Consider the following 27,069-nt stretch of genomic DNA (forward strand, 5'->3'; position numbering starts at 1 on the left):
CCGCCCCACTTGGGCGAGGATGGAGCGGGTCTCCCATTTAACCCGACCCACTGCCATCCCTAGCTTTAAGGTATTATTTTTATCATTTATGTGCCTGAGAGCCTGTTCACTTCAGTTTAATTTCAGTTCAGTTCAATTTAGCTCCAATCAGTTTGGTTCCCTTTAGTTCTTAATTTCCTTCTCACATAAAATTATCATTTTATTTCAGTAGATATAAATCTCTTTATATTGTCATATGATTCAGCACAAAATCTAGATTGACAATTGTGATACTTTTAAATGCTACTCCCTCCGTTTTTAAATACTTGCTCCATTTCTCCATACGCGGATTTTTAGGAGAAATTTGATAAAGTAATAAAATATGGAGGTAGTAGGGTTGATGGAAGAATAAAAAATTGTAAAAACCCAAAAGTAGTGGAGAGAATTGAAGAAGAGAGAATATGGAATTAATATGTTGGGTCCACTTGGTGAGAGAAATTAATTAAATATTGTAAATACTTTTCAAATAAGGAAATGGAACTAGTATTTAAAAACAGAGGGAGTACTTCATATTTCAACTGGTATCTTACAAAGAGCCATGTTTATGGTTTTAATTGATTTTTATAGAGATTTTGTGATTACAAAATATTGTTACAGAATTGAAGTACATCATAACCACCAGGTTGATAGACTATTTATCTTCCTGAGTTTATTTCTTGTCTTTTTCAATTTGTTTTTTGGTTGCATACATTGACTCACTGATACATAAACATATGACATGATAGTATGGGTGCTTCAATAGCATAATGAACGAATGTCATAAGATACGCCTCATCATCATCGTCGATAATTTGAACTCGCAGGCATTAGCTAGATATCAATGATTAGGAAATAAAAATGTCCAGATAGCGTACAATGATAGCAGCAACAGCAATCCTAAAGAATAGGGCAGAATGGCCTCCTTGATCGACCAGCTGAAAGCAGGTAGATATAGTAGCACAATTCAGTACATCACAAACAAGCGCGATTCTCTGAATTCTTACAGCAGGGAATATGTAATGAAGCCAGAAGTACAACAATTGGCAGAAAATATCTTATAATGTCTAAAAATTAAGCATGATTTTGTGTTAAGCTCATAACATATATACACCGTACTAACATAGTAACATGTATGTTTGAAGGATTTAAATTTATCTCTATAAGTTCTAAATGGTCAGAGCCTGTGGCTGCTGTTAGTTGCTGGCCTGGCGCGGCTGCTATCTCTTTCATTGCAGAAGAAAGTGTAGAGAATCGCGCTTGTTAGCTTAAATTAGGATTGAGGATATGTCACTAAGGGTATGACAAGCATCAGGAGTAAGGTGCATGTCAACAAAATTGCTGTATTTTCAAGTAAACCCAATGTCAACATTTATATGTATAACAGTAACAAAAAAGAACAATAATAAATCATTATGTAACATGAATTAATTATTTTCTTTAATGCCATGCTAGTACTATGCTAGCATAGAGATGCACAAGTTTATTTGCAAGCTAGTGTATGTAGACTTTATTTTCACAATAACCAAATTAAAGGTATCATAAATTATCGCGAAAATAGACATTAAATGACTTTATTTTGGTTAATCTGTTTTGCCATTGTTCAGCTTTGCTTGCATAATAATCAGCTAGTTATTCAAAGATTAAGGTTCTGACCTCTGGTTGGCAACCTAGGATTACGATCATCATGAGGGCTAATCCTTGAATATCGAGAACGAAAGGGCCAAATCGAGCTCAACCGGTTCCAATTCAAGCATCTACGAGGCCTACTAATATCAATACTTGAACTTTCTGATTCAAGTCCTCCTCCTGCATCTTCACATTGAGGCAATGTCGGTAGCTCGGTTCGACAAACAGGACAGGAGTTGTGCAGCCTTAACCAAGGTACAATGCAGTCAGAATGGTAAACATGTTTGCATGGTAACTCTTTTACTTCAGTCCCTATTTCAAACTCCTCTTTACAAACAGGACACTCTGACCCACCTTCTTTCACATGCTCTGCAGTCAGCTTCACCATTGGGACCGCCTCGATCGCGTTATCCGGTGCTGGTGGTGGTCCCTGGAGGTCGTTCTCTGTCAGTTCTTCAATCAGCTGTTGTAAGCCTGGTCCAAGGAAGTAGTTTCCCGGATCAGACTCAATAAAGGGGGGTAAGGTCTCGGGCCTGGAAACCGGGCCTGTTGACCCGGGTGGCAGGCCCGTGGGCCTAACAATGACCCACCTTGGCCTGGGACGTAACCCCGGCTGAATATCCCAGTCATCCCTACGGTTCGAAGGCCGTGGGACTTGAACCCATCTAGGCCGTTCAGAAGTAGGCCCTTCAAGTACTACATCCCTACTAGACTGTCGTCGTGGGACGGCCCATGGGTTATTGGGCTCACGGTTTCGTAACCTCAGTGGCGGGTCTAGCATAAGGGCCAAGGCTTCAAGGAGACGGGCTTGAGGGGACGGGTCGTCATATGTAAAATTAAAAACTAGTCTTGGCCTAGGGATTTCCATCTCACACACAAACTGACCAAAACATCGCGGACAAACAATTTCCGACGGGTTGTCCGAGGAGATCCGGACAATCCGTCTACATTGGTAGCACCAATAAGAATTAAAATTTTGAGTCGAGTCAGGTCGAGTTGAAAGAGGACTCAAAGACATTTGCTTTAAAAAAAAAATGTGATACGTGATTAAGTTGGTAAGTGTAACATTTGGGGTATCACAAATTTAGATTATATATGTGATTGTACATTAGACAGGAAAATAGGGAAGGAATTGTTTAGGGGTATGTAGAAAGAGATTCTTTATCTTTGTGTTTTGTTTCTGTTTTTGTGAGTTTGATTGTTAAAGAAATTAGTTGAGTGAGAGCTGTGCAAAACTTTGTTACTTGCCCGGGAAGAAACGTTACTATATTTGATTCTCTTTTCTTTGAGAACAATTCTCATCTTAAACGACGTTGTATGAGGAAGGGGGTGTTAAAAGATTTTAAATTTTGAAAAGGCTTTAAAACCTCCATTAGAATTTAGAAGTTTATTTTAAAAAGGCAAAATTAGCAAGAGCATAAAAAATGTGCCATTATTATCAAGTGATACAATGCAAAATACTCCCTCTGGTTTTTTTTTTTTTTTTTTATTTATATTTTTTTTATGCATCAATTAGGCCAGTATATTTGCCGAGACGTTACTTTGACCATTAATATCTTTAATTGTGTATAGTAAAAATTATAACAAAATTATATTACGAACCTAGACATTATGAAAAATCCAATGATATATTATATAAGGGTAATGTTATACATAGTCCTTAGGGTTATAATATAAGCATTAAAAACACTCGTGAAAATTGTATAAAATTAGGAATTCATGACAAAAACACGCGTAGATCAGTGTAATTAGTGTGAATTGTAATGATTTTCTAAATTTAAATAGTTTTAAGAGTATATTTAATGTTTATATGTAGCCCTAAGGGCTATATAGAGCATTTTCCATTATATAATAACATTTATTTATTTATTTATTAGAGGTGAAAAACTTAAGTCAACCATGATACTCGACTGGCACATAGTTTTAGGCAATTTAATTGACTTAAATAAAATAAGAGGTAAGTGGGGTAGTTGAAGTAATAAAAAATTGTAAAAGAAAGATAGTAGGGTTAATAGTTTATTTAAAAGTAATGAATGTGAGAGGAGAGATATAATATAAAAAATATTAGTGGGTTTGGGTGAGGACCATAAAAGGAGAGAGATATAATATTTTAATATAGCTTTTTGCCAAAAAAGAAAGTGTAACACTTATTAATACACAGCCGAATTTGGTAAGTGTAATACTTAAAAAAATACGGAGGGAGTATGTGAATAGTGCAATTGTCAAAGTGATATTAAAAAAAAATAATAAAAAACCGGCTGGAGTACCATTTTTAAGGATTCAGTTTAATTTGTTAATGCAAGATTTGATTTATTTTAGAGTTTTCATATGACTTTTTAATAAACCAATTTTTAAAACATTATATATATATATATATATATATATATATATATATATATATATATATATATATATATATATATATATATATATATATACTAAAGTAACAACCGTTGATGTCACCACTGCCTACGTGTCACTTTCTTATTTTATTTTTTCCCTCCAAAATACATGGATGATGTCATATTTTTTCCTTTACAAGCTACTCTATTTAACATTGCTTTGAAAATTAAATTCCATTTTAATTTTTAAATTTTTTGTTTTCTATAGATATTATGTTATTTAGTTATTTATGATTTGTTAATAATAGTTAATAATATAATTTAATTGAAATTTCCTAATTAAATATGAAAATTATGCACTTTTGGGAATCGTATATTCATATTTAATCAAAAATTAATTAGGAAAACGGAGGAAGTAGTTATTTTATTTCAATATGTGTTAAAAGTTTATAATTAAATTCTTATTATAAACCGTGCATCGCACGGGATTAACCTAGTTATTAAAATAAAAGCACAACTTATGGAGGATGGGTGGGATTTGTTACTCCCTCCGAGTTTTAATAAGTGTTACATTTTGATCGATACATAGTTTTAGGCAATTTAAGTTACTTAAATAAAATAAGAGATAAGTGGGTAGTTGAAGTATTAAAAAATTGTAAAAGAAAGATAGTGAGGTTAATAATTTATTAAAAAGTATTTCCTAAAAAAAAATAGTTTATTAAAAAGTAAAGCATGTACGTGAGAAGAAAGATATAATAAAAAATTTAGTAGTGGGTTTGGGTGGGGATCATGAGAGAAGAGAGATATAATATTTAAATGTAATTTTTTGCCAAAAAAAGAAAGTGTAACACTTACTAAAACACGGCCGAATTTGGTAAGTGTAACACTTATTAAAACACGGCCGGATTTGGTAAGTGTAACACTTATCAAAACACAGATGGAGTATATTTTAAGAAAGAAAACTAAAATTAATTGTCTTATGCACTACGCTGGTGTAGTAAATGTTAAGCAGTCGCCTTTTAGGTTAGCACGACCGTGAAATTTGTGAGCACTCACAAATCCAATGGACTCGAAATATTGCCCAAAAAACAGAAGTAATCTTTTAAAGAAAAAGGAGTAGTATTTGTATTTTATGTTTTATTACTTATTTTATAGTAATCTAGAAGATGTGTATGACAAATTTAGGTTGTAATTCAACTTCACCTGAAAGGTCATTAATAAGCAAGTTGATGACATTAGATGCCTTTTATATACAGTTGATGACACTGAGGTGTCTTTCGGTTTGTGTCAATAGTTTTAGGCAAAGGCTACGCATAAACTAGGTTATGTGGGCCAAGTGTAAACTATTGATGTGACAGCTTGTTATAGGTGTTTACTTTGGAGTCTAATAAAACTATTTTAAAACATTTCATTCAAATTTCAAATAAAATTTCAAAATTAATTTTAAATTAGATTTTCATTTTCAAGGCACAATTAATGTACCCAAATTCCCAACCTTTCTCTTCTATTTTTTGCCGACAGAATTTTTTTGGGGTTGATTTTTCTCTCTTCTAAAGTTCTTCATGTTCATGAATTTATTTTAATTTTTTTTTAAAGATTTTTGCTATAATTTAATAAAACTTTGTTTATGTATCTAATTATTGAATAATTCTCCTCTAATTTTTTCTGGATGAAATTATTTATGGTCTGATTTTTTCTCACTTCTCTCCTTTTTAATGTTTTTTCATGTTCTTGAATTATTTTTTTTCTTTAGATTTTTTTCTATAATTAGTCTTTTATACTACATAAAATGTTTCATGAATCAAACATTGTTTATCTATCTAATTAGCGAAAAATTCTACTCTCATTTTTTCGGCTGAAATTTTTGTGGTCTGATTTTTTCTCTCTTTAATTATTCTTCATGTTCTTTGTTTTTTGTAAAAATGAGTTCATCTTTTACTTAAAAATTTGTTTATTTACAAAATTGATATGAATGTAAAATGTTTCGTTGTACAATTTTTTTTTAAAATATTTGTTCTTTATCCTTGTTTCAGATTTATTTTGTAGTATTTTTTTTTTATTTGTATGAATCTTATAATCAAAACTCGAAAAAAAAAGAATTTTGTTAGTTTTTCAGATTACTCATATATTAGCTTCATTTTATTGAGTTTTTAGATTGTTAAATTGGTTTGAAGACAAGTTTTCATCCTATTTCAATGGAATTGTATTGTATTATGTGAATGGAAATATCGTTATTTCCAATGTTCTTAAGTTTTCCCAGATTTTAACAATAAAGTATAAAATTTCTTCAAGTTAGATTATTATTGATTAGTAACAGAAGATGGACACTGGATTATTCACAATGACAACATATTAAACTCCTTGAATTATGTCGATAACAAATTAATAGGAAATTAATATTTACTTCTAGAATCAATCATCAAGCTTTCCCATCCATGAAATGTTTGGAGTCAATTAATTGATAATTAAAATAATTGTGAGTAAAAGAAAGGGGAAAAAGGGCTAAGTCCCAAAAAATAAAATAAAAAGGGGTATAATGATTGTAAGTTTGTAATTTATTTAGTAACAACATTCATTTAAATAGTATTCAAGAATTATATTACAATAACAACTATTATCTAAATTGTATTCAAAACTATTATCCTGCAAATATCCTGCAAACAATTATATTACATACAAATATAAAGTATCAAGATGTTAACATGGTGAATATCCTGCAATTTTGATTATGGATATGTTTTAAAACTTTTACTTATTTTGTACCTAAAAATCTTAAGTTTAGAAAATTTCCTTACAATTAGTAAACAAAATTTTGAAAATTTTAATTTTCATTATTAAATTGTCTTAAAACTTTATTTATTTTGCATTTTTAAATATATATATATATTTTTGATAAAATGATATATTTACCATTAACCGTCAACTATTATTTAATTTGTATTCTAAATTTATTTTATTTTAACCTTCCACCATTTTATATTAACCCTTCACTAGTTATTTTAGCCCAACTCAAGTGTTATCATTAGTATTAGGTGTTTCAAGCAAACATTAAGTATTTCAATAATTATAACCTAATTTGTAAATGATTATTTTTTTTTTTTTGCATAATCTCACTTTTTGGTAAAACAATTGATCGGTGTAATATTATAATTGTTATGCCATTTAATAATCAATTATTGTTTATTATTAATATTAAGGTTCGTAATTTTACTTTTTAGTAAAACAATTGATCGAGATTTAGTAGTTGTATTATTAAAAAGGAGCATTATTTCATTAAAAAGAGTATTATTTCACTTTTAAAAATAACCATTGATCCAGAGTTAGTATGTGGGTACACTACAAGTTTAATAATTTTTGTGTCTTTTGGAGTAATCGACTATCTTATATTAACTATTAAGGAATAAGATCATATTAGTATTGCAAAAATAATGGATGAATGGTTTATTATTGATTATAGTTACTAATCTTTTTATTACACGATAAGAAAAAGGATGATAAAATGAAGATTAGTTATAGATCTTCTTACATAGTAAAAAAAAAAAGTTTGATATTATAAATACGTAATTGGAAACTTTTAAATTGTTTCATATAACCCTACATTTATTAATAACCGATAACTACTTTTTTGTATTCCAAACGTCAATTAACCCAGGCCATACTATTTGATTTTAACACTTCACTATTTCATTTAATCCCTCCAATTTAAATAGTATATTTATTAGCTGTTGATAATTAAGTTTTGAATTACAAATGTTATTGATTTTAACACTATATATTTTTTTTATTACGTGATTTAAATCGTCCAATGCAAGTTTTGTTGTTAGTTTTTCATGGTTAAAGCAAGAAATACTGTTTCTAGAGTTACTCCTTAATTTGTAAGTATTTGGATTTGACATGTCATTTTTATACTCTGCTGTTTTAGTTTAAAGTTATATCCATTTTTCATAACAAAACGATGTTTACTAATATTAGGAGTAAAAAATAAAGGTAGAATACAAAACTATAATAAGGTTAAAATTGTCCAACTATTTAACTTTTTCGAAAAAATATCGATATGGATTTGTTTAGAAAGAGCATTAAAAAAGAATTTCATTGATGTTTTTATAATAATTTTTTGATTTGTAGTTTAAGAAACATTACAAATTGTTATATTATTCAATTTTTTTTTAAATAAATCTCTCTCATCATTAATTACTCTAAACTAGGATATTATTATTTCTAGTAACAAATTCTATTTATTAGTATCATACTCCGTAATATAATTGTTTAGTACTACAATATTGAAATTATTATGCACTAAATGTAGTTTATTGGCGCTTAACTTTTTTCTCCCGTCCAACCTTGCATTTAGGGGCCCAAACCCAAATAATTTCCCCTCCTAATTTTCCCAATAGGTCCAAGATGCACACTTGTGCACCTATTTTAGATGCAACACCAGCCCACAAGCCCAATTTCAAACGCGCCCTATTAAAAAAGCCCCAAACCAAAATGAGCCCACCCAAAAACTGAACATATTTTTATAATACAGCCCACTTAACTATCACTTTCAACGACTATTATTTTTTAAATATATATATATTTTTTTAAAAAAGCATTACTCTTAAGTTTAAATTTCTGAAATTTATTACTCCTCTCTTTGATTTTCTCTCTCTAACAATCAAACACAATTCACTCTTTCTCTTCAAAAACAACCATGAATATTTGAGATGAGATGAAAATTTAAACGAATTCTCCCCCAAAAGGCAATTTTATGTAAATTTCACTTAATTTTGTTTGAATATTGTTCGATACTCTATTGTTCGAAATCTTTTATTGGAATTGTCAAAAAATATTAGTGAAATCAAACCGATACCTTATGTTCACATTTTGAAATGCATATGTTCATATTTTGAATACTTATGTTCACTTTCTGAAATGCATATGTTCATATTTTTTTATGCATATGTTCACTTTCTTAAATGCTTATGTTCATATATTGAATCCTTTTGTAAACTTTCAGAAATGCATATATTCACTTTCTAAATCCATATGTTCATATTTTTTTTTATGTTTACGTTCATCTTCTAAAATGCTTAATTATGTTCATACGTATTAAAAAATGAACCAATGCATATGTTCATATTTTGAATGCGTATGTCCATTTTCTAAAAAGCATATGTTCATATTTTTAATACTTATAATGCATATATTTTATAATCATATTTTTTTTCTTCAATTTTTTATGTTCATAGTTAAATGCCTCATATTCATAATTATATTTTATATGTTTATAATGTAAATATTCAAAGTAAATATTTGTTGTTCATGAAATATTCTCATTAAGTCTGTTTGTGCATATGTTCAGTTTCTTAAATGCATATGTTCATATTTTTTACGCATATGTTCAACTTTTAAATGCTTATATTCACTTTAAGGAAACCAATGCTTACGTTCATTTATTGAATTGTTATGTAACTTTATGAAATGCATATGTTCATATTTTTTATGCCTATGTTCACATTCTGAAAAGCTAATGTTCACATTTAAGGAAACCTGTGCATATGTTCACATTTTGCATGATTATGTTCATTGCTAAAAAAAATGCTGAAAATCAGATGAAATTCATACACAAATGAAATTGATTGAAGCTAAAAAAATTCAATTCATATGAATTCAAAAAATAGATAAACTTAATCAATTGAAATTAAGCACACATTCACCACATAATAAATTCAATTGAAAAATTGAATCAAAAAATTGAAACAAAAGAGAAAAAAAACAGAGGAGAGAGAAATTAAAGAAGGAAGGAGAAAAAAAAACAGAAGAAAAGAAAATCATAATGAAATTTTTGGTCGAAAATTTTGATGAGAATTAGGAAAGAAAAGAAAAGAGAAGAGAGAGAATTGGTAAGAAGGAAACCAAAAATTGTTGATCGAAAAGAGGAGAAAAAATTGGGAAGAAGGAAATGTGTTGGCGCGAAGAATGTTGATAGAGTTCAGATGTAACACCCCCAAATCTCCCTCTACGAAAATACTAGTATAATACGTATAATTATACCGTAGAGATAGACTTAGGCGTATTACCGCCGCTTGAAAACGCAAGGCTACTCAACTTACTAAAAATAAACCAATACTTAGCAGCGGAAACTTCAATACTCTTCTTTATTAATAATAACCATAATAGTAACCAATGTTATGAGTACTCCAAAATAGATACAAGACCAAATTCCTAATTTAGTGAAAACCAATCCCGGGACTCCAATGCATCATTTATTGGCTCCAACCTGAAAATAAGCAACACTGCTTACCATTACGGTAAACAGGGCGAACCAAAACAAATAAGAAGTACGAGTTAGCAAAATATGCTAAGTACGATAAGTGCAAGATAATTAAACTCAATTTATTCACAAACATGCTTTAAAACCAATTTCCAATAATTCCTAACTCATGGTTTAAAACCAATTCTCAATAATTCCAATATCAATAATCAATAAAACCAAATCCAATTATTTTAAAACCAATTCCTCATATTAAAACCAATTCCTCTCCCAAGTGTGCACACCCCCTAAGCTAGTCTCCTTATGTTACAAGGCTATTCTTGAGGAAAGACCCGGTCATGCAAAGTCCAAGGCCTTATCAATAAACCAAATCCGCATAGTGGAATTACCAACATGCTTATAAAGCATAAATAATAATAAATCCATGATTCAATAAATCCTCTTTAAATCCAATAATTCAACCTTTAATGAAAACAATCCAAACTCCTTTTCCATAAATCCAAATTGCTTTCAAAATCAATCCTTTTTAAACATGAATAATAAATTAATTAATCAAAACATGTTATAAAAATCAATACTCCAATTTAATTATTAAAACCAATCTTTTAAACATACTTTTATTTCATAAACCATAATTCAATTCAATTTAATTCAAACAACATAAATCATTCAAACATGTTTCATTCAAATTGATCACTTCCAAGGTATCTAGCCACCTAACGTACCTTGATCTTCACTTAGCCAACAACACTTCAAAAGAACTCTCAAGTAGCTTGATCAAAAACACCCTACAAATAAATATAACCTTAATCAATATAAGGTTAACAAATAATCACAAATAATTAAATTAAACCCTCTCAACTAAATGTACATGAACCTCTTAAATTAATTCAACATGAACATTATTAAAATCTGATTTTATATAATTAAAACTACTCATAATAATTTTATATTAATCTCCCATAATAATAATAATTGAATAAAAGAAAAGGAGAAGAAAAGAATTGGATTTGCGTAGGAAATAAAAGGCAGAACTTTCAGATGCTATAACGCCTTCGATATAGCTGTGAATTGGGTGATTCTTGAGCCTAACCTCAAGGATTTTTCGAGATGAACAACCTTTTGTGAAACGTCACTACCCCAAAAACTGACCAGAAGTGCCCGAAAATTGTTTTCAAAGATGAACGGGATGATTTGTGTAAAATTGAGGAGAAAAAAAGAAGAGAATTGGTGTGAAAAATGTGAGAGGTATGAAGGGGTATTTATAGGCTAGCTCATGCAATAATTATGGTAGGAAAATGTAGGAAGAATTATGGTAAGTAGGGTTTAAGGGATTACTTGGAGAAGTGAGTAAAGATTTAAGGACAGTTTTGATATTTGAATGCATTGTGTATAATTGAACATGGAAGGTATGTATGTCATGGAAAATATTGAGGAAATTGGGATTTCTTGGGGAATAATTAAGAAGAATGAATGGCAAGAAAATATAATAATTGGATATCAAAAAGATGGAGAATTAGAATTATGGAAAATAAGAGATTTAAGGGAGATAATTAAAAATACGAATTACCAAAATATTTTCCCAAAATCTTTATGGGATGGCCGAAATTATTGAGCTTTCCTAAGCTCATATTTTCGGCCTTCCTATTTAGTATTTAGGAATATATTTTGATAGTTTAAAGGAATTAAAAATAATTGTGTAAATAATATTTATTGTAATAAATAATTAAATAATAAAATACCAAATATTCACCAAATAATTTAAATAATAAAATCAGATTTTATACATAAGAAAATCTGAAATTATTAGCTAAATAAATGGGATTTTCAGACTTATTATAATAATAATAAAATATAGCTTTTGCCTTAATTAAAATATCTGAAATATAAATAATCAAGTTTTTAAAATAGGATAAATGTATAATAAATCTTATCCAAAATAATGATTAGTTTTCAAAATACTTTTGGCGCCAAAATTCAAATATTATTTTGGCTCCAAGATTTAAATAGTAATTTGAATTACTAAAATACCCTTTATAGAAAATAATAATTAATTAGGAAAATGTGTATGAAAATACGGGGTATTACATCAGAAGAACAAGGCTGCGTTTTGCTACGTTGCATTTAGTGAAACATGCGTTTTGGGTTGTTGCATCTACCTCTACATGCACAAGCATATAGCTAAGTATATGCGTAATTTTCCCTCATTTTTTTTTGCTAGCAATGCCATGTCAATTTCTCATTGGAAGTTTATGTTTACCCCACATAAACCAAGTTAATGTGTAGCATCTCTCAATCTCTCATAGTTTTAATTGGATTATACAGTACTTCATAACAATGCTCAATGAGTGCAGTTTTGTCTTATTAAAGTTATTATAATTTTCACTTACAAATAAGGAAACAATAACAATTAGTGGTATTCTTCAAAATTTATTTTTTTGATGTACTCTTACAATTCTTTTTAAGATTCATTGTTTCTAATTTTAGTAAGTGTGTATGACTCAAAACATTAACACGTCATTGCATACAACTAATATAAGCATTGTGTTAACCTTGGAGAAGAATCCGCAAATAAATTTAACATTCTGGTCACACCAACTATTGTTTACTAAATTCCGCCACAACACATCATCAAAATTTTTTTTGTTCTTTATCCATTTTCTTATAGTACTGAAATTTCATACGGAACATTTCTTACATCACATACACCAAAAATGAACACAAATCATTATCGATTCATTACAATATTGTGCATACCCAAAAAAGATAGTTGTCTCACACAAACACAATTACACATCCGTAAAAGGAGAAAGTACCGAAACTCTTTCGTCAAAACCGCCAAACACAAATCTCTATAACTCAAAATATTCTCTCTTACACAAAAACTAAAAAAAATAAAATAAAAATAAAATGAAGGAGTTTCAAATTCTAGCTCTTTTCTTAGCTGTGTTCACATTTGTAAGCTCAAGCTTTGGTGATGTTGCTACAACTAGTAATTACGCCAACATTGGTATTAATGGTGTTAATTACGGGATTAGCATCCTTAATCGTACCACTTTTCCTCCAGCTTTTCTATTTGGCTCAGCTTCTTCTGCTTACCAGGTTATTGATTACCCCACTTTTTTTTTTTTTTTTTGCCAATATCTTGTTTTATTTTCAATATAATGTTGTTAATTAATGTTTAAAATTGTTTAAGTATGTGTTATTATAATAGGTTCTTCATTTTCATACTTGGAAATGAAAATTAAAGATATAATTTTTTTTTTAAAACATTTTGAAATGGGGTTTTAATTAATTTTTTTTATTGGTTTAAATGATTTATGTTTCTATTTGTAAAAATGTAAATTTATGATTTAGTGTGTTTTTTGTGCAGTATGAAGGAGCAGCTAAAGAAGATGGAAAAGGGCCTAGTACATGGGATACATTTACCCACAAATTTCCTGGTTGGTTTTTTCTTTTTTTCAATTTTTTTTTTAAATCAATTATTTTTTATGTTCTTGGATGGTAACCAAAATTTTAATTATTTGTGTATATCATATATGTATGATAAATACGAGGACTTATAAAGAAGAATGATGTAGACGAGATTCGATTCGACTCTATTCAAGTAATGTATAATGTACATTGAAGGTTTGTTTAAGGTTATTATTGGTGATAATGTATGCAGGAAAGATAGCTGACGGAAAGAATGGGGATGTGGCAGTTGATTCATACCATCGCTATAAGGTTTGGATCCTTTGCTTGCAAACAACTCGTATGATCACAATTTTAATGTGGTTATTTAATTTTTTTTTAAATTTTTAATTTTTTTTTTTTCATATTTTTTTTTTGGTTGAAATGCAGAATTCATGTGTATTAGTATGACTACCATACCCCTCAAAAAAAAAAAAAAAAGTATGACTACCATACATAGATTCCCCGGAAAAAAATAAATAAAAGATTGAATTTGAAAAAAAATGAACTTTTCCCCATTCATTGTAGTTAATTTTGGCATGTACACAGAATATTAGGTTCTTTGTAAAACTTAATTTTCTCTACCTTTGTTTCAAAAAAAAAAAAGAGTAATGGTTATGGTTTGAATTTTAACATCACTCAAACTCTGCTTTGACCATCATTTTTATGATTTATATATAAAAAAAAAAAAATCACGTGGGATCTTGTTGTATTCATCAATTATGTTTTCAAAATATATATTGGCAAACGTAAAAAGTTAAATTGTAGTCGTTATTTTGTAATGGTGGGAGTAGTTACAATTCGTAGAATCAATAGATGCACTAGTTTATCTCAAATTGGAATGGATGGCTGGATTCTTGTCCAACCTTCTCGTCCTCTCTTTAGACTCCAAGAAAGCAACGTTGTTTGAAATTTTTTATCTTAATTGTCATTTTGTAGGAAGATGTGAAGATCTTAAAGGAAATGGGACTAGATGCTTACAGGTTTTCAATTTCGTGGCCCAGATTATTGCCTTGTATGTCATCTCTCTGCTAGATTATACATTTAGAAAGCATTAACTTGTACATTTGAGTGGAGTTTAAGCTGTCATTGTTGTAAATGGCTGCAAATTAGGGATGGACGATACCCAAACTGTTGTTTTGAAACAATCTAGCTATGTTAGTATCAAAACATTCAGTCTGTATAAAAGGTAAAGGCAAGCTTTTGATGGACTTTATCTGCACTTGTTTGTTACATTTCTGCCACCATATTGTGTCGTTTATAAAAATATAAGCCCCAAGAACTTGGTCTCCATACTGTACTTTTCTTGATAAAGTTATAGAACACTTATTGATGATTACTTAAGCTCTAGATCCAACTATGGCTGAATCCTTGTAAAATTCAAGTCGAATTATTTGGTCCAAAGATCTATGACTTGTGTCTTAAAACTTTTGGTTTTTGATAAATCCTTGTAAGAATAAGTGAAATTTTAGCTACTTTTCTCTTTAAATTCTCAAACTGACATTGATTCTCTTTGGATACTTGGATAATTTTCAGATGGAAAAGTAAGCAAGGGTGTGAACAAGAAAGGAATAGCCTATTACCACAACCTTATCGATGAACTTTTGGCGAATGGTTAATATTTTGTCACACTCTTTGTTACTCCTTTGTATGTTATATTATATGCGACATTGTGATTATTTTGTTGCTACATCATGGCAGGCATACAACCATTCATCACCCTTTTCCATTGGGATCTTCCTCAGTCATTGCAAGACGAATATGGTGGTTTTATTAGCCCTCAAATAGTGTAAGTTATTAACTTTGTAGAAATCTTACAAATTTTGTCATAGTGGTTAACACTGGTTCATTACTAGAATTGATCTTCTCATAGCATAATGTAAATATGCTTAATTGTAAGACATACACATACTTCATTTTTTAGTACTTATTTTAGCCCTTTTCAGTTATTTTTGAGTAGTTGGTAATTTGGAATCATATCAGTAGAAAGTGAAGGTTGGCTTTGTTTTAATCCAATGTTCAACTCAATGAGAGTTGAGTATGTAGTAATAGATGTTGGAAAAATTAAATTGTAGTTGGTTAAGATTAGGGCCTACTCTCTTACGTTGAAATTTAGCTCAGTTCAGTTCAGTTCAACTCCTAATTTCCTTCTCTTATAAAATATTCAGTTCAGCTCAGTTCAGTTCAACTGAGTTCAGTCAATGAGAACAGACCCTTAGTCTTGAATGGAGAGAAAATTAAGTTAATTAACTATATAAATGAATTGTTAATCCTTGTATAGAATGCTAAAACGTATAATAAAAAAGAACAAAGGTATACATATAATATTGTGGAAATTTTGATAATCGAAATACGTTTAATCAATCTCAAAGTTGTCTACCAGTTTTAAGACATTATTACCTTGATCCCTTTGACTTGGGGCATTTCATCAGCTTATTGCATCTAATAGTTTTCTTTTTATGTATATTTGATGTGTTACATATTGTTTTACTGGACAGGGGTGATTTTCAGAACTATGCAGACCTCTGTTTTAGAGAGTATGGTAACAAGGTGAAGCATTGGATTACACTCAATGAGCCATTGTCCTATAGTACAGGCATTTACTCAACTGGGGTCTTTTCGTCCAAGCAGTGTTCTACATTAAACCCCCTGAAGTGCAATATTGATTTAGCCACTGACCCTTACAAAGTTGCGCATTACCAGATTCTTGCTCATGGTGCAGCTGTTCAAATTTATAGACAGAAATATCAGGTCTTACTTCATATATCCTGAACTTTTCCAATGGGTATAAGTGTTGGTATTTGAACTTTTAACATTTTAAAAATACTAAAAAACTGATGTGCATTCTATTATATACTATATGCATTGCTTCCCTTTTGCTTAAAAGTGGATATAGTTTTTATTCTTTCCGATCTTTGTTTGAGGGGTAGGTTGATTTCAGAGCATGTTGGTAAGGTTATTATTTTGGTAAGAAACAGATTCAATTAAACCATTACAATTACGGCATTACCAAGTGTTTGGTTAGAAGGTTTGGGTAAGAAGGTTTCAGTAAAACCTAGGGGTAATGGTTTCCATCTGTTTGATTTGTTACCTCTCTAAAACCTAAGGTAACAATAACACTTACCCTCCTCAAACAAAAAAAGAGTAGTCAAGTTTGAGCAATTCATTTCCATAGTTTAACCAAACAAATGAAAATTTTAATGGTTCCTTTCCCCCGTCTTATTTGTTTCCTTTCCATTCTGTTTCCAATGCTTGTACCAAACTCCCTTACAAATTGTATTGTCAGAGGTTTGAGTTTCTTTGGGTTGTAAGAGATAAACTTGTTTTATGATTCCACAATTTTTTTTGTTTATTGTCCTTTGATTATGGGTCTGTGAGTCTGTCTCTTAGTTTGCCACAGCCCTTGTTGGCAAAACTTGGGTAATCCTTTGCTTTACTTACCACTCAAATCACAAGTGAAAATAGCGAATTCACGACACCTTTTAATTTGAATTTGGTAGGATATATACAAGATAATCTTATCCTAAACTTCAGCTGAATTTTTTATTACTCATCTTATGTTTGGTTCTATTAGCTGCCTGATCAATAAGTAACATAGGAAAAAAGACGTGATGTAAGTTAATATGCTAAGATTATTGATGTATATGATCAGATGCAGATAAAGTGCATGTATTGTAGGATTTCTGAGCTAAGATTAGTATATATGATCAGACGCAGAAAAAGTGCATGTATTGTAGGATTTCTGAGCTATATATAACTTCTTTTGCATACCACAGGCATCCCAAAAAGGTGTAATAGGCGTTGCTTTGAATTCAAATTGGTTCATCCCCTTTTCTCAAGCTAAGCAAGACCGAAGTGCGGCACTTAGAGCTGTTGACTTTATGTTTGGATGGTGAGTATGTAAGTTAGTGAAGAATGGATTACTAATCTAGTTTCTACTTGATTTAAGATATTTTTTCTGAAATTGTTGATTACAAGCTGGAGGTTTCTTGAGTTTTTATTATGGACTCCAAAGAGTCCAAACTCAATGTATTGCTTTTAATCCTATGAATGTTCCATCTTTGATAGGTACATGGACCCTATGACATATGGTGACTACCCACATACGATGCGCTCTCTTGTTGGCGGTCGATTGCCTAAGTTTTCAAGGGAGCAGTCTAGCCAGATAAAGGGTTCATTTGATTTCATTGGATTAAATTATTACACTAGCAGCTACACAGCATATGCTCCTAGTTTCAGGAATGGAAAACCTAACTTTAATACTGATTCTCTCATCAATATAACATGTAAGTCCATCAAACTGTTTCCTATTTGAGATTTTGCATAAGACCACTAAGTGTAACTCACTTATGTTTTAAACTTCTTTCTACAGCGGAACGTAACGGAATACCAATTGGTCCAAGGGTATGTGCATGACTATCAAAAAATATCAGGAAGCCTTCTGCAATATGCAGAGATTTCTTATGATCAAGTTTTTTGTGCTGCCTTTTTTATCTCAATTTTTTCTCAAAATTCTTTTGCAGGCTGCTTCAGATTGGCTATATATTTATCCAAGAGGAATTTTTGATCTTCTACTCCATATAAAGAAAAGATATAGAAATCCAATCATTTACATCACAGAAAATGGTGAGTCATATTTTGTTTGGTGTTTTCTAACTCAGTCTATTTTTCAAGTGAATTTGGTTTAAGGAATCAGCAAGGGGATGATTTATTGCTAGATATAGGCAATAATATTTTTCAATTAGCCAAATTGACATTTTTCTCTTACTGATTGTTCCTAATAAACTTTTTTACATTTTTGCGATGGCCTTGTTTCTGCATAAACCAACATTAATATGAAAATATATGTGATTTGTAGGCTGTGATGAGTCAAATGATGCCAGATTGTCTCTTAAGGAAGCTTTGAGTGACGGCATGAGGATACACTACTACCATGATCATCTAGCCTTTGCACAACTTGCTACTAGGTAAGTTAATGCTTCTTCGGAAGTTTCTTATCTCTTCGTATTCTTACAAGGTCTACTTTTCAATATTTTAAGGTTCCCCCACCCCCTCCCCTTTCAGCTTCAGTTTTGTTTGCATGAGAAAGGCTTTACTTATAACTCTCCTTCGATGGTTATCCACTAGTAGAAATGATGAACCAACTGTATGTGCTCACACATGCATGATTTTTATGATCTCTTTTCTGTACAATCTATGAAATTTATTGACATAATCCCATGTTTATAGTGCCCGCAATTATGTCAAAGTATTGTAGTACTTGCATATCTTGCAACGCTATTGAGGAAAAAAAAAAAAAAAAATATTCCGAGTAAAGCAATACATTAAACTCCTACTGCAGTTACACTTGACCTCTTTATCTATTTAATAAGTTATACTTAAGTCTAGCATTCCACTTTTACAAATTTATTTAATTATCCTTGCCCATCATTAATATTCCTCTGTTAAGTATCAGCTGTCGCAATTTGAGCTGAAACATAACAACGGCTTGATAAACAATGGCATGGAAGTTTCAGCTGTCACAATTTGAAAAAGCTAAAAGGGTAGTATTAAATCAGAGAAAAAATTGACTATAACATGAAGGTGAAATTGATGAGTTTGCTTCCAAATGTAGAAAGTATCAAATATCATTGGACATCCTGTGCAAAACAAACAAAAATCCCATCATGAACAAAAATTTGCAGTTTCTAAAATTTGGATAATAACCCCCCCCCCCCCTTCTCCTTCAAATTCTTTTCCTTCATCATTTGAAGGAAAATCCTGAATTTGTTTGTTAATCAAAGCATTAGTTCCTTGTATAACAACTAATTGTGGGTGTAAATTCCAAACTTTGGCAGGTTTGCTGTTAGATTGAAAGGATACTTTGCTTGGTCATTGTTGGACAACTTTGAGTGGGGCTCTGGTTATACTGTTCGTTTTGGCATAAACTATGTCGACTACAACAATGGACTGAAACGATACCCCAAGCATTCCGCTATATGGTTCAAGAATTTCCTTCGCAAATAAAACACGTCCTGTACCTTCTAAAACTTTTACATTTTAGTTTCTTCTTGTTCCTTTGGCTACATAACTTGTTCAGATGTTCTTTGCAAGGACTTTGTTGCAATGTATTGCTCATTTCTGACTATTAGTCTTTATTTCATCAATGATAAAATATTGATCCATCTTAGAGAACACAATGTTTAAAAGAACAACATTGTGCTAGCCTAAACTCTGAATAGTATGGTTGGCAGCTGCAACATAATTGCAACTCGATTTGCTTCACGAAAAATATATTGCATTCTATGAATGCTAGACGTGTCGCAAGACTCCATCAGGCATCTGATGTGCTTAACATCAATATTGTCTCTGAAGTTCATATTTCATTTTCATCTCCATGTGTTATTATGGTCCAGCCATTGATTTATTGATACTATCCTTATTTGGAGGGAGGGGCTAGAAGGTGGTAATCATAGTGTCTATTAATGACAACAAAAGCTTAGTCAGGGATCTCAAATTCAGTCTCTATTTTTTGGTTAAAATTATGAAATATCATGCTTTTAGCACTAATTCTGTAGCTGAGTAATTCCTGCTATTTTCAGTCCTTTATTCAATTATGAATTTCTTTCCGTATATGCATAGTTGCATACTACTGTTTTCATGATTTCCAATATTGAGCTCCCCATGACTTAGGGATAGCTTAAGTGGTTAGAGCTACTCTCTTGGTTTTAATATATATATATATATATATATATATATATATATATATATATATATATATATATATATATATATATATATATATATATGGTCAAATGAGAAGTTCCTTAAAATGAGAAGGATTTTTTGTGTGTATTTTTTGAACTAAATGTGGCAAAAAAAAAAAAAAAAAAAAAATACTCAAATTTGATGTGCATAATTTTCGTTTTTTTAGAAAATTAAAAAATTTTAATCAGTTTGAAACACAATTATGCACATTCATTATTAATAAAATGAATATTTAGTATGAAATATATGCACATTTGTTCCTTCTCATCCTTCTTATTCTGAGATCTTTCTCATTGGATCAATGAGAAGTTTCTTAAAATGAGAAGGATGAAATATGCAAAAAAAAATTCACTAAATGTGCATATTTTTTTTTTTATAGTAAACTAGTGTGTAGCCCGGGCGTTGCACCGGTTGTTACTTTAATTAGACCTTGTGATTATCAATTATATACATTTATTAGACTTTGTGATTATCAATTATATACATAACTTATGATTGACTTAAATGGTTAAGTAACTCTCTTTCTTAGAAAAGGTTGGGTGTTTGAATTCCCTTATCATCTTTTTTTTTTACATTTAGTTTATGCACATATAATCCTTCTCATTATAATAAACTTTTCATTTAACCCTAAATCTATATATGATGTGTAAATGTAACGTTTTAATTAAGACAAATTATGTATTAATATAGTGATTTAAATTCAGGCACCAAACTTGTTAAAATAGGTTACTCTTGTCATTCTGACACAACACTTGTTTGTTTTTTATTGGTTTACATTACAATATTATATAATGTCTTTATCTAAAATTAATTGTTATGTTGATAGTGTGATCTAAACTAAGATGTGACAGCTAAATTAGAACAATGGTAATACAGAGTTATATGTACACATTATTAACGTCACAAATTAACAATTAATTTATTTGGAATTTGGTCCTCTCATATTTTAAGTAATCAAAGAGCAACAAGAAATAAATTTGGCCCCTTAATATATCTTTTAATAACGTTAATAACAATATACCCTTTAAATAACGTCACAAATATGATGTACGGAGTACGGACTACTATAGAATACGTTAATATTTCCTCTGTTCTTTTTTACTTGACCTATTTTTTTTATCACGCTTGTCAATGTAAAACTTTAACGATCAATAACTTAAATTCCCCATAAGTAAAAATTATATAAGTTATATATAATGATATTACTTATTGAGAAGAATCCAAAAACATTTTACATGAATATATTTTTCCTTACATATTATTCACAAAAGACGGTCAAAGGAGGGGTGGTGAATATTGTAAAAGTCAAAGCGGGTCAAATAATAAAAACGGAGGAAGTAGTGCATATGAAAATTTATTCTTTACATTAACAATTAATTTGGTCCATCAAAATATGATAGCTGGCATTAATTAATTTTATATACTGTCTTTGTTCAAAATTAGTGTGATTTATATTAAGATCATAGAATGTGACAATTAATATATAACGTACGAGTAGTATATACACTAAAAAAGGTCAATATAATTTATTCTTTACATTAACAATTAAATTGGTACATCAAAATATGAAAGCTCGCATTAATTAATTTTATATACTGTCTTTATTCAAAATTAGTGTGATTTATATTAGGCAAAAGCTAATGAGCGCCCCCGGGGCGTTAGATAAGAGAATTAAAGTGCAAATATTAGAATAAAATTAACATTAATTACACCGAACGACGCGTGATTTTGTCATGAATTCCTAACTTAATACCATTTCAACCAATATAATTTATCCTTATCTAACGCTTCGGGGCGTTCGTTAGCAATATCCTTTATATTAAGATCATAAAATGTGACAACTAAATTCATATATACAACGTTAATAACGTAGCATATAACTATATACACTAAAAGGTCAATATAGTACCCTTTTACGTTTTTTTTTTCCGAAACGCGTAAAATACATCAATAGTTTACTTCAAAATGCCAATTATTAGCCTGTCATTCATAATGTACGAAAGGTTACAACTTACAATGTACAACAGTAAATGGGGACTTCTCATATGTTCTTTAGCAATTAAAAGGGGATCATTTCAAGAGATTTTCAACAGAATTACTGAGATACTTACGTTATTGGAAAAAAGTTTGTTATAAATAATGTGGTATATGCATTTTCAATAATGCAAGTAACAAATGTTTTTTTGTAACATTAGTTTGATAATGTTCAACTTTTACTGCATGCACATAACTGTATAAGAAGGCAACATTAACAAGGGAATAAAAACTTAGGCATTAATTCAAGTGTATAATCATGAGAGTAGATGTTCAAACACATGTTTTCCTTGTCCAACTACTGGTACTCGTCCTTTTTATGCTTGGACACTCCAATGGTGCCCCTGAAATCGATGTCATTCGAGCCGATTATGGGATTGGTGCACTCAATCGGAGCAGTTTTCCTGCAGGTTTTGTTTTCGGGAGTGCTTCATCGTCGTATCAGGTGAGTTAGAGCTACATCTCTTTCTCTATAAACAGTATGAATGTCATGAAAACTTATTACATTGTGGAAAATGTTGAAAGATAAACAATAATTGTGTTTGAGACCTGTTTTTCTTTAACAGTATGAAGGTGCAGCTCATTTAGATGGTAAAGGCCTGAGTATATGGGATACTTTCACTCATAAATTTCCAGGTTTTATGTTGTGTCCCTTTTTAGCATTCGATTGCTTTTGTTCTACATCGATCCAATCTTTATACTACCTCTGTTACAGGTTATATGCAACGATTAGACATTTCCCCTCTCTGTTTTATGTCAAATCGTTGCACATAACCTGTAACGGAGGTAGTACATGTTTTGTTTAGTTATTAGCATAGTTGAATTGTTGTCCTGGTCTTTATTTGTTAACTAGAAGACAAAAGAAGAATGCTTTGTGTAAAATCCTATGTAATCTAAAATGTTGTTGATTAATGTATGTTCCTTGTGTAGATAAGATCAAAGATCGAAGTAACGGTGATGTGGCTATAGACTCATACCATCGCTATAAGGTAGCTTCGAGTGTTGCTCAACTTAGATAATGAAGCAAATGGCTATTAATAAATGTGTTAACATCATGAAGCAAATGGCTATTTTGTAGGAGGATGTAAAAATCCTGAAGCAAATGGGATTAGATGCCTATAGATTTTCAATTTCTTGGTCACGGATATTACCTTGTACGTAATGTATCACACCCTTTTCTTGATTTGATTTCCAAATCATGTATATCATACAATCCTACAGATTTTTCATTCTGAACTGCATAATCTGATGACTGAACAGATGGAAAATCACGCAGAGGCGTGAACCAGAAAGGATTAGCATACTATCACAACCTTATTGATGAGCTAATAGCGAATGGTGAAAGAATTCATACCTCAATCTTTTTTCAAAGCTTTCTCAATTTTCTCGTGCTGTAATTAGTAAGCTGATCTTTTTTGCAATGCTGCTGATTATATTTTTTGTATTGGTAGGTATAAAGCCCTATGTGACTCTCTTCCATTGGGATCTCCCACAAGCATTGGAAGACGAGTATGGTGGTTTCCTCAGTCCTTATATCGTGTAAGTTATTTTCTGAGTGGCCAGGCATGATTGATTTCTACCTTTGGACAACTTACAGACAAAAAGGATCGGATTTTATATACCTATGCCCAAGCCATATATGTTCAGCTTTTCCCATACATTAGCTAAGAAATTCAACATTTAAAGAACGAAAATTTCAATCCTTGTCACAATCTTGCAGGGATGATTTTAGGGATTATGCAAATGTTTGCTTCAGGGAATTTGGTAACAAAGTGAAGCATTGGATTACATTAAATGAACCTTGGACCTATAGTAATGGTGGGTATGCGTATGGGATTTTGGCTCCTGGACGATGTTCAAAATGGCAACAGCTTAACTGTACTGGTGGAGATTCATCTACTGAACCGTACTTGGTTACTCATCACCAACTTCTTGCTCATGCAGCAGCAGTGGATTTGTATAGGCGTAAATATCAGGTTTATAAATTTTTACTGCTCTATACTTGCTTGAATTATATAAGCCAACTTTACATTAAATATGTCCTGTAAGTCATAACTTTTTTAGTTGTGCAATTTCATAAATGACTTGATTGATCAGTAGCACTTTTTATTTTGCATTTCAGCTTATTGGACTTGTATAACTATCTAACTGTCCTTGCATTTTTAAATCGCTTCAAAATAATGTATCTTAGCATGATCAACAACATTTTGTCACATGATCAAAGAAAAATTCTCTGACCTGTTATCTGATTACCCTGTTATGATCATAGGTTTCTCAAAAGGGTGTAATCGGTATTACTCTAGTGGCAACTTGGTTTGTTCCACTGTTTGAAGTACAACGCCATCAGTTTGCAGCAATGAGATCACTCGACTTCATGTTTGGATGGTGAGCTGTGTGTCGATTAAAACTTGGATCCTTCGCTGAATCTACATTCTCTAGCACCCATTTCAATTTTGATCTTGTTCTATTATATATCATACCAGGACATTTTAAATCTATCTTTGTTCGAGCATAGAAATGGGATCTCATATTGGAAAGGTTGCATACAGGTTTATGGATCCAATCACGAAAGGTGAATATCCACATACCATGCAGTCCCTTGTAAAAGTCCGGTTGCCTAAATTTTCTGCCGAGCAGTCTAGGATGGTGAATGGATCCTTTGATTTTCTGGGTTTGAATTATTACACTGCTAATTATGCAGCTTATTCTCCTGACCTGAAGCAGGCAAAACCCTCTTACATTACTGATCCTATTGTCAGACAAACAGGTATGTTTATAGTCTTACAGAATGTTCTGATGTAACTCCTACATAAATCAAGAAAAACTCGTTACATTTTTCAGCAATTGCTAAGTAATCACGAAGCTTTTCCTGGTTTTTACTTTTTACTACGAGTAATATGGGTTGTTTTCTTGCAGTGAAGCGAAATGGAATTCTAATTGGTCCAAAGGTATACGAGTGATTCCTCAGTAACTCGAAATTTCTTATTTATGAATTATACATGTCTTTCGCTTAAATCTAAAGTATCATACCTGATCCCAGTTCTTGGTCCGGGATGCCCCCCAAAAGGGTTGTTTCCTTGACTTAAAGGGTAGTACTCCGTAACATTGTTCATTTTGCCCTTCTCATTCTGCAGGCTGGTTCAGATTGGCTGTATGTTTATCCACGAGGAATTCGAGATCTTTTGCTGTATGTGAAGAGAAAATATAACAACCCTTTGGTTTATATAACAGAGAATGGTGGGTTGAGCACTATTATATTGCACCCTTTTTTTTCTCTATAACTCAAGTGTGAGGCAGAAATTTAAATGATCATACTCAAAACTGTCAGCCTCCTCTTTTTGCAGGTGTTGACGAGGCTAACAATAACAGTTTGTCACTTGAGGAAGCACTTAGTGATAAAATGAGGGTGCAATACCACCATGATCATCTTGCTTTCTTAAATCTTGCAATTAAGTAAGTGATTTGAATTATTTCTTGATAGAGGGACATAGATGATTTCATTCTACAGCGAACATGTTTAATTTTCTGATAAATGATACTTGTAGAATCGTTCACTCTTCATCCAACTCTTTAGAGTTCACGAAATCACGAGTTTAACTAGATTCAATCTCAATCTATCCATTTTTTGAGGGGTGTTATGTTCGGTCTAGACTGAGGCCAACTTTTTTCCAGCTCAAAGTGTGGTTTTCCTATGTTCAGCTCTAGGCTTAACTCATAAAAGAACAAAGGAATCCCTTAGGCCTTACATAGGTACCAATGCAATTATTATCATTACTGATAGTTCCCTCAAAGATAATAATTGCATTGGCACCTACTTGTTCTTATAGAATCTAGTGATTGATTGCAGTGATTTTGGATTGTAGGGAAGGTGTTAATGTGAAGGGCTATTTTGCTTGGTCATTGTTGGACAACTTTGAATGGTACTCCGGTTCTACTGTCCGATTTGGGATCAACTATGTGGACTACAAAGACGGGCTAAAATGATACCCTAAACTTTCTGCTCTCTGGTTCAATAAGTTCCTGCAAAAGAGGATACATTAAGGCCATTCAAGCAAAAAGAAAGTTGAATAAACTGTGAAGTCATACTCCTGAATGTCCTAATGGCTGCCCGGCAGGTTATCTTAGTGTCTATTATAATCTCTCTGTTCGGAACTGATTGTCATTTTGATGGTATAATTTTAAAAAATTGTAAAATAAAATCCTGACCGAGATTATAAATTCAAACAATTGTGTGGTTCAATTAAACAAAAGTTTAGTGGGTGATGACTGATTATTGCTTGCTTCATCATTGTAATTATTTAGTTGTGATTTAAAATCTTTCAATTATTGTTTCCAAAGCGTTTTATCTAAAGCTCTTTCTACAACTAGGATAACAGTGAAGCCAATGCGAACCCTAAAAATTATCTATGTCCAAAATTTCACCTAACAGAACCATCTCCATATAAACACATGTAATGGTGCTCAATTGTTTGAGCCGAGGACGCCTGTCATGGACTACTATCACTGCAGCATGGTGACTAATAACCATAGATGTACAACCCTCCTATAGCTGTATGGGCTGCATACAACATACTGCATTTAAGTCACGATAGA

At 31.1% G+C, this 27,069-nt stretch overlaps 3 protein-coding genes across 3 annotated transcripts; 2 read left to right on the plus strand and 1 right to left on the minus strand.

The window, feature by feature from the left end:
* Nucleotides 1-468: 468 nt before the first annotated feature.
* Nucleotides 469-3,919, minus strand: LOC110712966 (E3 ubiquitin-protein ligase RZF1-like). The gene is made up of 2 exons (XM_021891425.1): nt 1,672-3,919; nt 469-953 (listed from the first exon to the last, which is right to left on the minus strand). The coding sequence occupies exons 1-2, from the start codon at nt 2,660-2,662 to the stop codon at nt 916-918; spliced, it is 1,029 nt and encodes a 342-aa protein (XP_021747117.1). The 5' UTR covers nt 2,663-3,919; the 3' UTR covers nt 469-915.
* An 8,811-nt stretch (nt 3,920-12,730) lies between these two features.
* Nucleotides 12,731-19,853, plus strand: LOC110712935 (beta-glucosidase 24-like). Its single transcript, XM_021891401.1, has 13 exons — nt 12,731-13,344; nt 13,616-13,685; nt 13,910-13,968; nt 14,635-14,710; nt 15,232-15,309; nt 15,397-15,484; nt 16,194-16,446; nt 17,472-17,587; nt 17,764-17,981; nt 18,068-18,099; nt 18,219-18,321; nt 18,554-18,662; nt 19,533-19,853. The coding sequence occupies exons 1-13, from the start codon at nt 13,153-13,155 to the stop codon at nt 19,699-19,701; spliced, it is 1,563 nt and encodes a 520-aa protein (XP_021747093.1). The 5' UTR covers nt 12,731-13,152; the 3' UTR covers nt 19,702-19,853.
* A 2,681-nt stretch (nt 19,854-22,534) lies between these two features.
* LOC110712919 (beta-glucosidase 12-like) lies at nt 22,535-26,742 on the plus strand. Its single transcript, XM_021891383.1, has 13 exons — nt 22,535-22,921; nt 23,043-23,112; nt 23,407-23,465; nt 23,555-23,630; nt 23,737-23,814; nt 23,928-24,015; nt 24,197-24,452; nt 24,746-24,861; nt 25,026-25,243; nt 25,393-25,424; nt 25,611-25,713; nt 25,821-25,929; nt 26,340-26,742. Exons 1-13 carry the CDS (start codon nt 22,736-22,738, stop codon nt 26,458-26,460), a joined length of 1,512 nt encoding a protein of 503 aa, XP_021747075.1. The 5' UTR covers nt 22,535-22,735; the 3' UTR covers nt 26,461-26,742.
* Nucleotides 26,743-27,069: the final 327 nt, after the last annotated feature.

This window comes from Chenopodium quinoa, unplaced genomic scaffold (genome assembly GCF_001683475.1).
Source record: "Chenopodium quinoa cultivar QQ74 unplaced genomic scaffold, ASM168347v1, whole genome shotgun sequence".
Classification (NCBI taxonomy): Eukaryota; Viridiplantae; Streptophyta; class Magnoliopsida; order Caryophyllales; family Amaranthaceae; genus Chenopodium; species Chenopodium quinoa.